Below are 17,638 nucleotides of genomic sequence, written 5' to 3'. Positions count from 1 at the left end.
AACTAATAACTAACCAATCATAGCTTGTTTCTAGAAACGCAACTACTCTGGTTTTATTTATTTATGCAAGAATTTTTTATATATCTTTATGTTACAGTTATTATGTATTCTTTTGTTTCGTATTTAAATCACCTTACTTATCAGGATTGTACATTTAATACTTATTTTCTTGCACTTACTCATCGTCGCGCCTCCATTGTCAATTGTCTGGTTTCCACACTGTGACGCATGGTCACCCCCTTCTCCTGACCTTCAGTTCCTCCTCAACTCTTCAGGAAAGCCAATTGCCAGGTGCCATCACTCATCAGGAGCCGGTAAAGCGGCATAAACTCGCTGCACACCGGCAATAAAGACATGGACTGGACCAGACTTACGTCATCTTTTTTCCTAGCTTCCACTTTGCTAATAACTCCTTGCTTCGCTTCCCCGTCTAAACTGCCTGCGTTTTAATTTTTTAGAATCAATGTACATAGAAATTTATTTCGTATTTAATTATAATTGAATAAGTGTCTGCCAAATTAATTGGATGTGTGTGAGAAAAAAAGACTGGGAATTTTTCAAGTTCATGTTTTATTATCTTTATCTGCATGTCTTAACAACAGCCATAACGGGCATCGAAAGCTGTTGGGAGTTCCAGCCATCGCGACTGTGCTTAGAAAATATTATACATATACAAAAGTCTGTACAAGGAAATTAGTTTATTATGCAATCATTATTGCATTACTGTTTGTATTTTATATTATTAATAAACATTTTAAGTGACACTGGTTAAGATTTCATTAAAAGAAACATATATAAAAGGGGCTTACTTTAATTTTCTGTCCAGAACCCACCAGAAGCTTAATTCGGTACTAACCAGAAGGTCTGTACCGAATCCGAAAGAGAGCACAGTTAACTTTTGCACGTCACCCCTGATTTTCAAAAATCTATAGTCTCTGAGTGGTACTTACTCAGTTAGGTAGCAACAGGGACTCACTAAATTCTTAAAATCTCATGCTTCCCAAATGGTAACACTATGATAAAAGGTATGCTAAACATAATAACATGGCAACGCTTTGATAAAACGTATGCTAAACACTTTGATAAAAGGTATGCTTTGAATAGGGAGGAATGTAAGGAATTATCGCATTCGCACTCTTATGGTGTAAGTGGTTAATACAAATAGCTTACAATCGGTAGCTCTGCTGTTTGAATTCCGGCGACAGCCAGAGCTTAAACTGCGCAGGTACTTCTTAGTTTTGGGTTAAATCATAAATCTAGTCGAAGCATACCGGAGCCCTGAATCAGAAGGCTCCGGGGCTTATGTAACTGAACAACAATTTCAGTAGAAATTTGATCTCGAAAATTTTATTTTTTTGGAATAAAATTAAATTATATTACAAATCGCTTATTAAATTTTAATGTATATCTTTACATTTTGTTTAATTTTAATTATTTAATTACTTTAATTTTTCATTATTTAACTATTTTAATAATAATAACTAATTAATTTAGTTAATTAAATAATAATTGACAGATATTAATTAAATCATAATTAATTTCGTAATAATTAACTATTTAATTTTTAAATTAGTAATGATTTTAACAGTAATTTTATTTATTTCTTTACTTTTGTTCCTCTTTGCTGACGGTCTTCCATAGAGCTCCGGCACTTCTAATTTCAGAAATTAAGCTATGGCGACAGCACAGCACAGCTGGATTTTCGTATTTCCTGTCTTCCAAAAACTTATTTATTTCGATAAATTAATTGATATCATAAATGAATGACATAAAATTAGATAGAGATTAAGAAAAACTACAGCACTGTAGAAGCAATTTTCTCATATGATTTATTTAATAGCGTTCTCCTCTTTGCCTTGCTTTCTAGTAAGTATGGAATAATTTTTACATATATAACGCGAAATATGTGTGTGTTAATAAACTGCTTACGATATCGACAAAGCCTTTTTTCTCTATTAAAATACAGATCCCTTTCTTTCCATTTTACGGAAGTGAAACTTACCAATAAATCCTTTGATAAATCGAAGTAATTTTATATAATTGAATAAGTCAAAAAGCAATTATCATTAAACTGAACAGAAAAAAGCATAAACCATTCCCATATCTCCAAAAAATATTTCAAAATATACTAAATATCTTTTAAAATTTTAAATATTCAAAATGATTATGCGATAAATACAAATACTACACAAAGAGAAATCACATGTGTGTACTGTGTAGTTAGCATGTGTCCTTAGCGGATTGTACCCAAAATTTTTCGTATAAGAGTTAACTGCCAATTTGAGATTTAATTAAAAAAAAGTTTGTTTAGTTCGAACAAATGGAAAGAATAACAATGACAAATCATAAGCGTGAAACGAAACTGTCTTTGGTTGAATGCGTGGGCTAACATCAGTGATAGTAGACAATGTCTTCCTGATTGAATTCTGCTATACAACAAATAGTTCTTGAGATTTTAATTTGAACTTGAGCTCAATGACATTGTTCAAGTCCTCTTGTAAATATCGTTCTTAAAAATAGTATATAACGTAGAGTTTCATTTCTAATTATGTTTATTTGTCCGTTATTTATATTTTCTCTTTTTTGTTTTTAATACTAATTTAATTTAAGCAATCAAATGAATTTATTATCCGCCTTAAACTACGCGAAAAGACGCGTAAATTGTTAACAGCATTTTCCTGTTCATTAGAATTAAGGTTATTTCTCTTTTGTACATTAACTGCCCTTGAATTAATCGTTAGTTTTGAGTTCACTGTAGACGTCGTCTCCAGTAACCATAATTAGAAGCCCAGGCGGTATAGAGGTTAAGGGAACCGGCTGCTATGCCAAACAGCCCGGGTTGAAATCCGGGAAAAGGCATGGTTGTAGCTGTTCGTCCTTTTACAGAAGGCAAAGTTAGACCACCTATTAGGTGCCTCCATAATAAAGTGACCACCGCTTTTGGCTTTAGTAGTGGCCAACGTCAGTGATGACTTGTACCCGCCATCGGGGAAAAAAAAAAGTTATCCGGGTTAATCGGGAGTTGATATTGTGTAACATTAAGTTATCATACCCAGGCAACTTTTGAAATTGCCTGACGTTACACGAAACGTAAGATGTTTCGCATATCGTTTAACAAAGTGTTGCCATTTGGGAAGCATGAGATTTTTAAAAGTTAATTTTGAAGTTTAATCACTCCCTGTAACTTCCTAACTGAGCGAGTTGAAAGCAGTTAACGACTTTCTTGATATTTTACTGTGCCATGTTGATCAGCTCATATGTCATAATTAGTCAACTTAGGCATAAGTCTTAGAGATCATTATGTTTTCCAGTGTTAGAAACATAATTAATCAACAACATCGCCACTGGGATTCAAATCGTGGATCTTTCAGTTATTAGGTAAATATCCTAACCACCTTCAGAAGAAAAGCACGAATGAAGGAATGCAATAATTCCTTATATTCTTCTTCACCTAAAGAGCAACTTAAGACAAAGTGAAGAGAGGCACAAGACAAAGTGGACCCAGTGCAGATAGTGACGAGTTATCGTCCACCATATTGGAATCATAGGTCACCCGATCTCTTAACTGGATCTAATCACTAATTATACACTCACAGACTAATACATACTGACACATTACTCAGATTCTGAGCAATTCCGTACTTTCTTATAAATTTAAATAACACAATTTTCAATCGATACAACTTCAAATGCATTTAGTTTACGATATGTCGAACTTATAATTATTATGGACATTTGCTACACCATTTTAATCAGTAAAAAGTTGTTTCTGATTCGATATACTATGTATCTAAAGAATGGAGCGTTCTGGAACAGAAATTTTTTGTTTGTTTGTTTACTAATAATATATTTTCCTGATTTAATTCAAAATACACTTAATCTATAAAATGTACAACTAATAATTTTTATAAAAGTTTGCAATGTTATTATTTATTACCTACAGAATGGCAGCCGTAGTCATCACAGAATCATAACTGCAATAGCTGTGCAAACTTTCTAGAGGTAAAAAACTATGCAGAGGCATCTTCAATTATCTACGTCTATGATCAAGTACGTGCCCTTGCCTCCTGTCCTGCAATATATTTCTCGTCCTAATGGCCGCGGCCTAAATATATTCACCCTTATTACGTATTATCTCGGGTTTACCGCTGCACTTTAATTTATGCATAGGCGCGTAAAGCAAATTTCTTACGCTTGCCTTATCTTCGGATTGTAGAAGCCGAGGAATTAGAGGACCGTAAAGTTTGAATTACTTGGTAGACTATCTGCTTTGAACACCTTACGGGTGGAGAAAATGCGCGTCTTTTTGTCATTTGCGGTTGCAGATTAAGTAGATGATGAATGGTGGTTTTAAAATCCCTCGGTTTCGTTCATCATACAGGTAACTGGGAGTCTGGCTTTTAAGAAACATCATGAAGCAATCTTCCGCACTAAGCAAAACTATCTAGATAATTTTTTACTTTCTTCAAGAGACGTAACAGATGTTTAAATCTGTTAAAACTAATTTTAAATGATTAATGACATATCTTTTTACATAGACATTGTAGAGGTTGTTACTAGATTCGTTCGGAGCGGAAAACGTAAAGAACCAACTTTCGTTAGGAATTCAAACGCAGATCTTCTCGTAGGTAAATGAATGTACAAAAATCAGCAGCAGCTTTATCGAGATTCGAGCTCTAGATCTCCCGATTACAATCCAGGACCAAAAAGGCTCGGGGAATGAGACCATTTACTGCCGCCGTTTTGCTGTCACACCATATCACCGGCGGGTCGATTCGCTGTCAAGAGATATTTTTCTTTACATGCATATATTATATCTTGCCATATTATATTAATTTTTTTATTTAATAATTTTGTTTACCTATTGTATACCTCTGGCTGTCGTAAATTTTAAAAGAAAGAAGTTTTTTTCAACTAAAAACATTTATTGCTAAAATATTATCTAGAACTAATGAATTAAAACTCTTTGAGTAATATATAAATATTTGTGTATACAATTTTTACAAATGTGTCGTTACGCATGACATAAAAGTTAATTTATGAGTATACCTAATATGTATATTTGTTAATGTTAATAGAGTAATGTGCAAACAAAATTCCAAAATAATTCCATTTTCAAATAAGATTTCATAAAAATGTGAATTTCTTGCTTGCATGAGATATTTTTGTGAGCTAACTGATTAAACTTTAAAGAAAATTTGACGAATTGTATCTGCATAATTTTAGAAACGATAATATCTCAGAGGTTTAACCCATAATTATGAAATTTGAAAATTTTGTTCCATTTGATACTGACACAGTTTTCTAACTAACTATGTACAATTTTTTTGCGCCCCAATTTTGTAAACAAACACTTATATATTATAAATAATCTTTATTGCGTATTTCATTTTTACTTGACGGGGAAAATGGCCCACGTTGAATCATCTACCAGCTTATTGTACTGTCGGTGGAAGGTCGACGACGAAACGGCGACAGCGGAAAGTCCTAAACCAAAAGGCACGCTGTAAAGAATGAGAAAATTTGGTACTTACGAATTAGCGCCATCCCTTTAGTAGAAATCGTCGGAATTTCAGAATGGAGCATACTCTGATACCATGCACGTAACACTTCTTCAGCTGTAACAAGCAACGTCGCCATCTTCGTGTGCCTTCTTTTTTATTGCATTTTAAGTTCCAGCTGTTTATTCTCGACAAATTATGAGAATTTTTGTTTTAAATTGTGATATTTTTAGTTTATTTGTTTTAAACTCAATTTTAGAATATGCGCTTTTGAAATTTAAGATTAATTCTATAATAATTCTTAATTAAATTCTGCAATATAAGAAACTGCGGTAAAATGTCTGAAGGCTTACAGTATTTTCCACATATTACTTTGAATCTGTTCTTAAACCGCTCGCCAGCATGGTTGCGTTAGTACCGCAAGTTCTTCCCCACTTATAGGGCGACTGGGAGGAGGACACGGTGTAGCAAGATGTAGGTGGTAACGAATTAGATTGGCTTCCCAACATGGGGGGCTCGAGCAGTCTTGGTGGTACACGACTGTCTCTCACAAAGCAGTGCCTGGTAGTGGGCGCTGTGGTCGGGCAGGCGATGCTCGTAATGAGGTCGTCATGTCAGATCAGGTTGGTGTGAGAGCCACATCACATCCCGGGGATACCTTTTCTAAGAGGTGAGGACCGTATCCAAACCTGTGGTAACGAATTAATTCGGGGGCCACTTGTACAGAGTGCTATTTGAAATTGCTTTGAAACAGGGATGCATGATCCCAGCGATGCTGACCTCGCCGGGATTCGAACTCACAATCTTCCGATTGCTAGCTGGACATGCTTTCTAATTACACCCCAAAAACATGCGGTAAGGAAGGAGAAATTTCCTTACAAGGGGTTTTCTCAATTGCTGAAAAACATTTCGCAATTACATAATGGGTTTCTGTAAAGAAATGTTTATTATTATCATTTTTCTTCTACCGACAATTCTGATGCATTTCATCACCGTTATCCTTTTGTTTGCTCTCAACTTCCATTTAACCGTGTTATGGAAAATAAAGCATTCAATGTGCTTGCTTCAGAATGCTGGGTAAATATTCACAAAGCATATCAGCGTAAAACAAAACAATCTACTGAGAATACAGAAAGGAACAGGTTTGATTACGTAGACAGCAGTAACAGCAGATTGTGTCAAAGAATTTGGAATTGCTTTTACCTACAACAGTACGTAATCCCGAATACGTAAACATTTTTTTAAATATTCCATTGAAAGTAAACTGTTCAGTTATAAAAATAAGTCAAATGTACTTTTTAATCACATAGTGATTCCTAGCGAAACTGTAAATGTAATGTAATCAAAAATTTTGTTCCTTTTATTTTGAAGTGCGTTTTTTATGTTTTGAATTCTGATTTAATTTACCAAATGAACTTCTATTAAGCAGATTGAAAGTACACATAAGTTGTTAATGCTTTGTTAATCTTTCCTATCTTGTCCTTCTTTGCATTTCTAACTGACTTCGTCCTCATGCATCACGTGAACATGAGCCAATTTCCCTTGGAAAATCCTTTATACAGGCATACCTCTCTTTAGGCAGCTAGCCTTCGTGTGCTTTGCCATTTTGAATGTCAATGATTTAATAGGTGTTGAGTTATAAGGCATTTTCTCTTTCTTCGTAGTGTAACTGGAAACCTGCCTGACACGCATTCGGGAGGTCCAAAGTTCGAATCCCAAAGAGGGCAGTGCGGATTTCTTCAGTTTCCTGATATATTTACTATAATCTCCAGTCAGTCCTTAAGTCCTACTTTCTCCCTCCTTGCAACATGCCTTCGTGGTGTAACGGTAGCACACTCGGCTCGTATTCGGGAGGTCCAAGTTCTAGTCCTGACAAAGGCATTGCTCAATTTTCACGTCTTCTGCAATCAAAAATCCTAATGACTCTAGTACCCGAACTAAAAGGGGTAGACAATAATTCGTCACAACCAGGATTTGGCGATTGGGTCCTCTAATCCCCAAACGACCTTTAAAAAGTGTTTTTGACAATATTGCTCAATTCCGCGGATTTGCCGCCGTGGTCGGTCGTAACACAAGAGCAAGCGAGAACCCCCGGGGGTAACCCAAGGGTAGTATGTAAGGTATTTTCTCTTTCCAGCATGCCTTCATTATGTAACGGTAGCACTCGAGAGGTCTAGGTTCAAGTCCCGGTGAGGGCAAATAATAATCTAACTACTCTATTTCTCTCTCCTTTTTTCATGTTTTTGTGATGCAAATGGAAGCACACTCGACGCACATTCCGGAGGTCAAAGTTCGAATCCCGGCGAAGGTTATGTGGATTTCTTGTATCCTGACATCGACGTAACCTAATGATTTTACAGAGCGACTAGAAAGACTTTTTTCGTCGATGCTTTAAAGGCTTTTGAAACTATAACTTTATAATTACATATATTAAAGAAAATAACTGCTGTAAGCAGTCAAACATATCATTCTGCACAGACAGAAACAGAGAAATATACTGAACCGCTTGAAGTAAATTGTGTTACAAACACGTCTATATAAGATAAAGTACACTACACGCTGAGATAAAGATAAAACTTATATTTCAGAAAGACATACAAAACCATTTTCCATTTAACAAAATAAAGTTTGAGATGCATTTCTCAATTAATATTATACAGGTCACTATTTTAAGCTGATGCCAAAATTAATAAGCTTTTGATTGCCAAGAATAAATATATTTGATTGTCTATATATTAGGATTAGAAATGATCTTCTTTGAGAAAAATATTTTTAATATCGTAGAATTAATTATCTTTTCAAAAGTAATTGGGATTTTAAAAGTTATTTTCACCTCTGTTACTGCGTGCATTAGTGGTGCAAATGGTAGACCTCCTGTGGCAATCAGAAGGTCCTGAGTTCGAATCCTGGCAAGGGCATCGCTGTTGCCCAGCTTCAAACAAATTCTAAACAGCGCATGTGCCCTCTCCCCTCCTCCCCCCGATTTAAATGTGATTGTCGATAATTCGTCACCACATAAATTTGGGGATTGGATCTCCTTTCTCGTCAGTCGCCCTTTAAATAGCGGAGAAAATAATGAATTTTGGCTCCTCTCATGCGTGCTTCTGTGGTGTAATCGGAAGCATGTCTAGTTAGCAGTCGAAATGTTGTGAGCCCGAATCCCAGTCATGTCATATCTTATTTTCTCATGTTCCTGGCTGCCAAAAATTCTAATTCGTCATGAAAGAAATCACTGTAATTGCATTTCCTTATTCCTACCTCTTTCATTTTTTTTTCCAACGTAACAGTCAAAAACGAATGCTGTGTATGATAAAACTCGCTACAAAGAACACCGTCGTCTTCGTTTATTAGGCGTTGTAGAATAAAGAAGTTTTAATCTATTCTTCTGAAGCAAGTGTTATGCATTCATAAAGCTCTATTTAATATTTTTCCGTCCTGGTTATGTAGCAAGTTCTTGAGAAATCTTCGTAATAAAATGCCCACCGCAAAACGGAAGATTTCAGGTTGAAGTACAATCTCTTTTGTTTACTACACGTAACCGCATGTATTTTGGGTTGTAGCCAAAAATTCCCGACTCCAAAGTTAATGAAGTAGTTAATTTTTCGATCTTCTTTTAATTTTTCGTATCTGTTGAAAGGCTTTAATATACTGCGCTATTTCTGAGCATTTCAGACGAAAGTGAAAGTCGTCTTTTGTTCGCGGAAAGTGCTTTGTCATAAATAATTCACTACTTTACGTCGCACTAAGAAGTCGACGAAATTAATTAATTGCATGTTCTTTGTGTAAAAGAATTTTGAATCCTTCAGTCAAATAATTTATAAAATTTTTGCCAACGAGGTACACAAAACTTTTACACCTAGATGAATTAAATATTAGGACTAAAACTTGATTAAAGTTTTTAATTATGTAAGAATAAATTTTAATCGATAGATAAGACTTTTCTTTATAAAATTTTTAAAAAAGTGCATCAGTAGAAATAAGATTAATAACACTGAAAAATTAACTGCATTTTCTCTCTTTATTAATGTCTCATTATTATTAGCACAAAGGGTCCTTCGCCAGAAAGGCTATTAGCCTCGAAACTGGAAGCGTTGAATCACTTTTCAAATTGTTGCCACCAAATATTATCGTCCTGTGTTATATTTAAAGAAATTAAATAATGAAGAACCTGCATGAATGTATGTATGTTTCTCGCACTGTATAAAACAACGGTACCTAAAGTAATCAAATTCTGAATAACGTAGTCCTCCACGTGAATATGGGCACCTGGACGCACGAATTTTGAATTACGAATTTATTTTATTATGTATTTTTAATGAATTTTTTATTAACAGAATGATTTCATAACTAGCAGTGGCAACATTGTACGGAATAAAATATTTTTATCTCCAGCTCGCGAGACTGTCAGCTCGCGAGACTATCGTAAATTCTTAAGATATGCTGTTTCTAAGTACTTTTAGCCCAACGGGGTGTTAGCCTAAATGCTCTCAAAACGTGTATGTTTGTGTCTTTTTTATAGCGTTCTTGGCTTCCGATTCCCCCATGAATGTAGGATTATAAAAATCATCATCTAGTTTTATAAAGCTTTTATATAAATCAATTTCCTTATAAATTGCTCAAATATTTTATTGCCCTTAAAAAGCAATTGCGAACTTGAAATTTCATTAACAGTGAAGAATAATTATCTCCTTTTTCTTTCGTACTTCTTATTTTTGCAAAAGCTTTCTGAAACATTTTAATATTTCTTTTCAGTCTACGCTTTTAGCATGAGATATGCAAAATATTTCTCAAGAAATAAGAAAATAATTATTCTGAATATGATTATTCAATAATGAATGTAAATGACTGATGAAATTTTAATCGATAAATCAGGGGAATATCCAAATTATTATGTTACTCCCATAAAAATTGTTATTAATATAAAAGGCAAAAAGCAAATTGTTTTTCACATTTCAAACAAAATAAAATGTAAACATAAATTAAACGAGATTTTATAAGAAAATAACCAATGCAGTATATTTTTTGCAGCTTGAAGGACTGATGTTAGATCAATCGAAATAATTAGAATTTATTTTTTAAAAGCAAAATTAAGTCTAAAATGACGTGAATATATTTCTTGTGTCTAAAATTCGCAATGGCGAACATTTTGCACTTTGGGATGATAAGCTTTTAAAATGAAAAAATAGCTTTAAAAAGATCCCAGTACATAAGATTTTAAGATGAAAAAGGAAACTTTCAAAAAGTCCACGCACCTTTACGCAAGGGACCATTATACAAGTAAGCTTTGTTTATGCAATAATTGCAACAGGAAACGTTAAATTTTCTTGCATAGATGCACCGTGGCATTAAAATACAGACATTTTTATGAAAATTAGTCTGTTCAAGTTTTAAAACTAATCTTGTTAAGGGAATTGGCACCTATTCCTTTTGGTGGTGTAACTTTATGATGGTTCCTGTCTTGTTGAATAGGCCCTGATTTGCATACAAGAATGGACAGGCATCCCAGTTATTTTCACTCAACATATAAAATCCTGTTCTGGAAAAGCTTGATGTTTGAGAGAACTCGAAAGGATGTAGAAGCAACTCACGGAAAGCGTTCCCACTGCGTGACACATAAGACCTTTAATTTATCTTCCATTTGTCCTTATGCATAACATGGTTTCTCAATGTTGCCATTCTGTAAAGCATAAGTTTTTTTTTTTCCATTTCAAACAATTTGGTACTGGTTAATGATCTGAGCGAATTAAATGCAATAAATATATAATTAAAATCTCAACTTTTTTAACGATGAATCTGATTTATACAAATTTAAATAGTTGCAGAGTCTCATCTTCTTTGCAAACTTCCACTAGCTACCTTAAGACTCACTCTGATCGTATTTTTTTATTATTATTTTTTATTGCCAAGGAACTTGATTATAAATCATCGCCCCCCCCCCGTGTATCAAAGGTGCATGAGAATGGAGCAAAAAGAAAATACAAAAATAGGAAAACAAAAAGACAAAACAGTGATAAACCTAATTACAATAACAATAGCTACATAAAAACTGGGAAATGGAACAAATGACTACATTATTCAAAATTCTCGTTCCCAAAGTACAGAAGGAACTGTCATGTATATCAATAACAGTGCAGATGTTGAGCGAGATAATCATATCCGGTCTCCAAATAAAACGCCGCAACTGCGATGGATCTGGTAATGTCTGGGATGTTCTCACACTGAACATAAGACTTATACGTCCAGAGTCTTACATTCAGAATGAACGTTCCACTAACCGATTCCACTGATCAGACAGAGAACATGATAAAGATGTAAAAGAATCTTTTATTAAACTCAGTAATTTAACAGAAGACACTTCTTGTGCTTACAGAACCAGCCAGGATTTATGGCGTAACTTAAAAAGTAATGAATTCAAATTAAAGCTACGTTAAGTCGCAAGTAGCCAAAGGCTACACTAAATGAATAACGAGCAAGTTGACTCAAACATAATAAAAGCGTGACAAGCCTAATGGTGAGAATAACGCCGCAGACAATCTGCTGTCTAAGGTATTTAGCTAGTAACGTGGACTTCAGCAGGAAAAACATGCTCTGATTCAACAATTTAAAACCTTCCTTCAAATACTATCATTTTCTACCTCAACTGAATACGCGCGAAATAAAATTTGCATTCTGGTAGGAAAATGGAAAAGACGAAAGACAGAAAAGCTGCTAAACAAAAAATAATTTATTAGGTAAAAATAAATAAATTCTTACATTGTTAACTGATGATATAGCCAATTGATTACTTTATAAGCACATGAAGATCTTTTATTATTAATAAAACATGTTTCTAACACCGCACACTAAGTAGTTCGTTCAGTTTTTTTAAGTATTTATCATATTTACATTTTTTAATTTTTTAAAATTTTTAATAGTATACTCTGTATTTTAGGATTAAACTATCTGAAGATTTTTCAGATTGCAGTTTCCATGGGTTTGAGAGTTATCTGCTCCCCTTCCCCGTCTATATCTCGATAAATTCTTGATTTTTGTTAGTTTAATTTTTAACATACTGCTGGTGCAGAAATCAAGCAGACTGGTTTTCATTTATGTCTCGAATGAGCAGATAAAATTGAAGCTGTTTCCTGGCTTATTCATTGCTCATGACTTAAAGTCATCAGAGTTTTTAGGAGCAATATCCGTAAAAGTCAGTTATCATGAAGATAGTTCTAGGATGTTTAAATAAAAGAAAAACATTGTTTTCAGTTTCAGTTGTGTTCATTTGTTATTTCTGTAATATACTTGTTTTTCTAGCAATGTCACTGAAACACTTTATCTTTCTCTCCAAACAGCTTGTAACTGCAATCTGCATGCCCGCCGATGCCGATTCAACATGGAATTATACAAGCTATCTGGCAGAACAAGCGGCGGCGTCTGCCTCAAGTGCCGTCACAACACGGCAGGACGTCATTGCCACTACTGCAAAGAAGGTTACTATAGGGACAACACCAAACCAATCACACACAGGAAAGCGTGTAAAGGTAAGAAACTAGTCCAACACGTTCTTTATTACATGCTACAAATTGATGAGTACATTTTTCAGATTATTTATTAATATTCTTATCATTACCCCTAGTACTTTAGAAGTATTTAAAAATAATGCATGACTTTGCATGCTGTTCATAAATACTAAACGGAGGATAACAGAAAACTAATGCAAATACCTTGCATATTTGGGTAAGATAAATATCCGCTGTTAAAGAAATAACATGAATAATCTTGTCGTTATTCCTTTTCCATACTTTTATCAATTATAAAATTGTCCGGATTCTCCAGATGTCCAACTTTCAGATCATTTTCTCACCTATTAGGAAAATCTGTCCTTGAAGATTCCATCTCTGAATTTAATTCTTGCAAATTTATAGTATATCTTGTCACTGTGGTTTGAGATACATAAGCTAAACTAAAGAGAATTAAAATTTCGCATCTACGAACACGATTCTTATGTCAGAAAAGAAGAAATAAAAACATCATCGGCAACTAATCGTAGTTGGAAACTTAATAACGTGTTCAAATCGTTATGTCCTTTACGTCAAAATCATTATATCTTAATTTTCTTTATGGATGATGACTTACGAAAATAGTCCATAAAGCTTCTTAAGTTGATAATTGGACTTCATTAAAGCTTTTCACATTCACACAAAAAAAATTATCTTCTTTAGTTAATGACAATAATTCCAAACCATTTCCTTCTTAACTCTTTCAGAATTAAATTATCTTAATTTTTCAGATTTCATTCCTATTTTCCTCAATAGATGGCGCTATATTCATGTTCGCCCAGTGTTTTCGGTATACAGTAGAATGCCTTTCAACGTGACTGCCTAATTCCGAATAAGATATTTTTCCAGATAATTAAAGTTATATTTATAAAATGTACTTGCCCATGTTTTGTGATGCCATCTGTAGAAACTGCAGTATACGAAATCTATCAGTAGTGCGAGATCTATCTGCACTTGAATAAATATCGGCGAAGATCTACCACTCAAATCAAATAAATAATACTGAAAATTCTACAGGTTACTTAAGACTGAAACTCATAACATAATTTTCTATTTCAGAAAAACAAAATTAAGCAACATTTTAAAACTGCAATATTTATTATCACATGACAGTTACCAATGTCTTAGTATTTCTTAGCATATAATGTTGAATGTCATGTAACTTCGAACGCTTGCTTTAAGATTGTCATCATAAATTTAAAGATTCACTGTGTATAAAATAAAGCTTCATAATATCATATATGCACAGAGATGAACATTTCTCGAGAAATATTATGAAGGTCTCCAGTTCTTCGTCAGCTTCCTTCCACGCAACTTTCTTACTCTGCTTGTAATCTTCATTTCCCTCCTCCTCATCATCTTCTTCCTTTCCCAGTACATGTTCGATTATTTCTTCTTTATCTTGAAAGTGTGCAACGGGAATAGAATTAGCTACATCCATCTAAGGCTATACTTTTACTATCATTACTCTTCTTCAAATGAGTAAGAAAATGCAAGATGTTCGAAACGAGCGTCAAACGTGTTTTAAAAGCAAAAGATCTTTGTCGCTCAATTCGTCATCTACAAACCTAACAATACGCATCGCTTTACACCAACACAGACGTGAATTAATGTTACTGATTTGTCTAATTTAAAATTTTTTACTACAGTTTGAACTCAGTAAGAACTTAAGTTCTCTTATAATTGTTGGTTTTTTTGTTTTATTTTTTATTTCTAATTATGTTTAATATTCTCCTATTAATAATGTGTTTGAAATGCAAGTTTAATTTACATAACCAAGCATATTGATTGTGTAAATTAAACTCCTTATTAATTGCTACCAGTATTTACCATTTACTCGTCTCACAGTATTCAGTCTTGAACCAATAAACTATTATAGCTCCATATACTGTCTATTTCAGTGTGCGAGTATTCAAGGCAATTCTGCGATCCTCAGATTAAAGATTACCTTTAGCCCAATTAGCGTTCGGAGGATCAAATAAGTTTCAGACCCGGATGCAACTCACATCGGCAAAACTCCACTTAGGAGGTTAAAGTTAATAGCTTCTCATCAAGACGAAAAAGAGGATTAGGGAAGTTGCGGATCAGCACTCTAATCAACTCTAGTTACGGAGCTTGATATGAAAACTTACTACATAGCGTTTTTGCCTATACTGGCCCCTCGAGAATATTTGGCTTATTTATCTTTTCTACGTATAAATACATTGAATCCTAGGTGGAGCCAACGTTCTAGGCGAGTCTGGGGAAATTTTGCCAGCCGGACAGAATTAGATATTAACACGAAAAACTGCATACGAAGGATTAATAGCAGAAAAGGGACATTCGAATACTCCACTATGGAAAAAAAACTAGTATTCGAAAACTGGAATCTTCCCACATTTTTCGCTTCGAATGCCTAATTTAATAAATCGTTAAATGCATTAACTGAACAGCTTAGAAAGATTTGTATTAATGAGTCCATTTGAAGAGCTTATTAAAAAAAAAGAACGGGAATATTATAGTTTAAGCGAACCTGGATTGTCAAATACAAGTTGCGGTCCCCCAGACCCGAATTCTACACACCCGTAATTTTCTAGAAAGAATTTAGCATTTCATGCTTATTATTTATCTATGTTAATTCTTGAAATTATTCTCTCTCTTCTAGACTTTCTTCTTCATTCTTCCCATACTTATTTTAAAAAATACTGAACTCCTAATAGAATATTTTCTGTCAAATGACACTTAGAAAATTCATCTTTCGTTTATTTGAATAATGCAAAGCCTCAAGGGCTATCTGCCTAAGGAGAGTCATGCCTTCGGAGAGGACTTTCTAAGGGAAACTGGTTCGTATACACGTTACACATGGGGAAAATCAGGAAAATGCCCATGTAGCCAGTCCGTTCCCGAGATTCGAACCTCTGACCGAACCACCAGTGTTCAGCAACTTTACCGCTTGGCCGCTGGTGGTCTCCCACGGGATTAAGGAGTTTTAATCATGTATTTTACTTAACTTTCTTTTGTATTTTTTTAGTAAATGTATCTTAATAAAGACTGTATTTTGAACTAATATACTTCATTAAATGCAAATTTAATTTAATTATTAAACTCAAATTTAATTTATTAATTTTAATAAAATCCTACATGATAATATCAAACAGAAGTTTATTATTTTATGGTATCAAGACATTTTAGAACTTCCTAGAATTTGGATTAGAAAATGTTCAGGATTCATCCTAGCTCTAACTAGTAGGATTTATAATTATTAATTAGCAATGATTAAAATATACACAGGTAAACTCGATGCAAGTTTAGTCATTTTGCATTATAAGAGGACTTCTTTTTAGGGTCTAGATATGGTTAAAAAATTAATTTAAAATTCTGAACCAAAATATGAATAAAAGTTAAAATTCAGAAAAAAAGCATTACTCAAATATATGTATTTTTAAGTACTTATAACTCTTATATGTTAAAATGATCAACACATATACTTTAATTTTTACTGTTAATTTATTTGGTGAAAAACTTTATTTTGACGAATATTTTTGTGAAATTTCTTAAATAGTTAGCAAAAGCAAAAGGTAAACCAACTCGTTTCCATTTAAAATTATGTATAAGAAAATAAATTAATTACTTGGCCAATCATCCGGTATTTTAAATAAGTGCATGAACATGATTGGAAGATAAGAAATGAGAGTACTCCCCCGAGACTGTCTTCTGTTCAAGATACAAATGCGAATTTGCTATGCATTTTTGAGCAGATTTCTGTATCTAGTTGATCAAGGCAAAGTATACGAGCTGTATCTACCGAAAAACAAATGCCCCCATGGAGGACATTTTAAGGAAAATTGTTCAAGTTACTCACTGCAAAAACCATCAAACGAGAAATTTTAAGGCTCTCTTAGTTTGGCCCAATGTAAATTAAAAACCACACTGGCAAGGAATCCTATAAATACACCAGGAATTCATATCCGGAATGGGGTCCTTGAGTATGGAACTCGGAATTTTATTGATGGGAGAATAAACAACACGAAAGTTAAATTTCTGCAAAATATGTGCAACTTTATAGCTAATTGATGGAAAGAAGGGAATGACAACAGAATTTTTATAATCTCCTAAAACAAGATTGTGCCTTTTAGTGTATTGAGATGAGAATTTTTTAGCTGCTTGATTAATAATGTTGGGTGAAAAGCCCCTGTCAATAGGTATTGCTTTTAAATAATTTAGTTCTTCATCGAGGGCTAGTTTGGAGGAGCAAACTTGAAGAGCACGGAAAACATAGGAATAAAATGAAGCTAACTTTTGTTTAGTCGGATGACATGATTTAAAGTGTGGTGGAAGGCAAACCAATGAAGGTTTACGGTAAACCGTAGTACTGAAGTTGGATGTGTTACGTGTGACCAGAATGTCGAGAAACGGAAGAGAATTGCAAGTCTCAAGTTCAAAAGTGAACTGAATAGCAAGATCAATAAATTTCATTGTTGAAAGAATTTTATTTAAATCATCTTTATTACCTTCAAACAGGGTAAAAGTATCGTCTACGTAGCGGAACCATGCCGGGAAGTTTAAAGTTTCAAACAATTTTGATTCATAATAATGCATGTAGATATCAGCCAGGATGGG

The 17,638-nt window shown here is 33.8% G+C and overlaps 1 protein-coding gene across 3 annotated transcripts in view; it reads left to right on the top strand.

Moving 5' to 3' along the window:
• The window catches only part of NetA (Netrin-A), a 219,833-nt gene that overhangs the window by 121,637 nt on the left and 80,558 nt on the right, over nucleotides 1-17,638 (top strand). For all 3 annotated transcript variants that reach the window (XM_085806572.1, XM_085806573.1, XM_085806571.1), the window contains exon 2: nucleotides 12,833-13,021. In XM_085806572.1, coding sequence (XP_085662698.1) covers nucleotides 12,833-13,021 — 189 coding nt within the window. The remainder of the gene's footprint in view (nucleotides 1-12,832; nucleotides 13,022-17,638) is intronic.

Source organism: Stegodyphus dumicola, chromosome 12 (genome assembly GCF_044657685.1).
Source record: "Stegodyphus dumicola isolate Sdum_Otavi_A_Nest chromosome 12, ASM4465768v1".
Taxonomy (NCBI): domain Eukaryota; kingdom Metazoa; phylum Arthropoda; class Arachnida; order Araneae; family Eresidae; genus Stegodyphus; species Stegodyphus dumicola.
The sequence above is the reverse complement of the archived record's forward strand: the minus strand, read 5'-3'. Positions and strand labels throughout refer to the sequence as shown.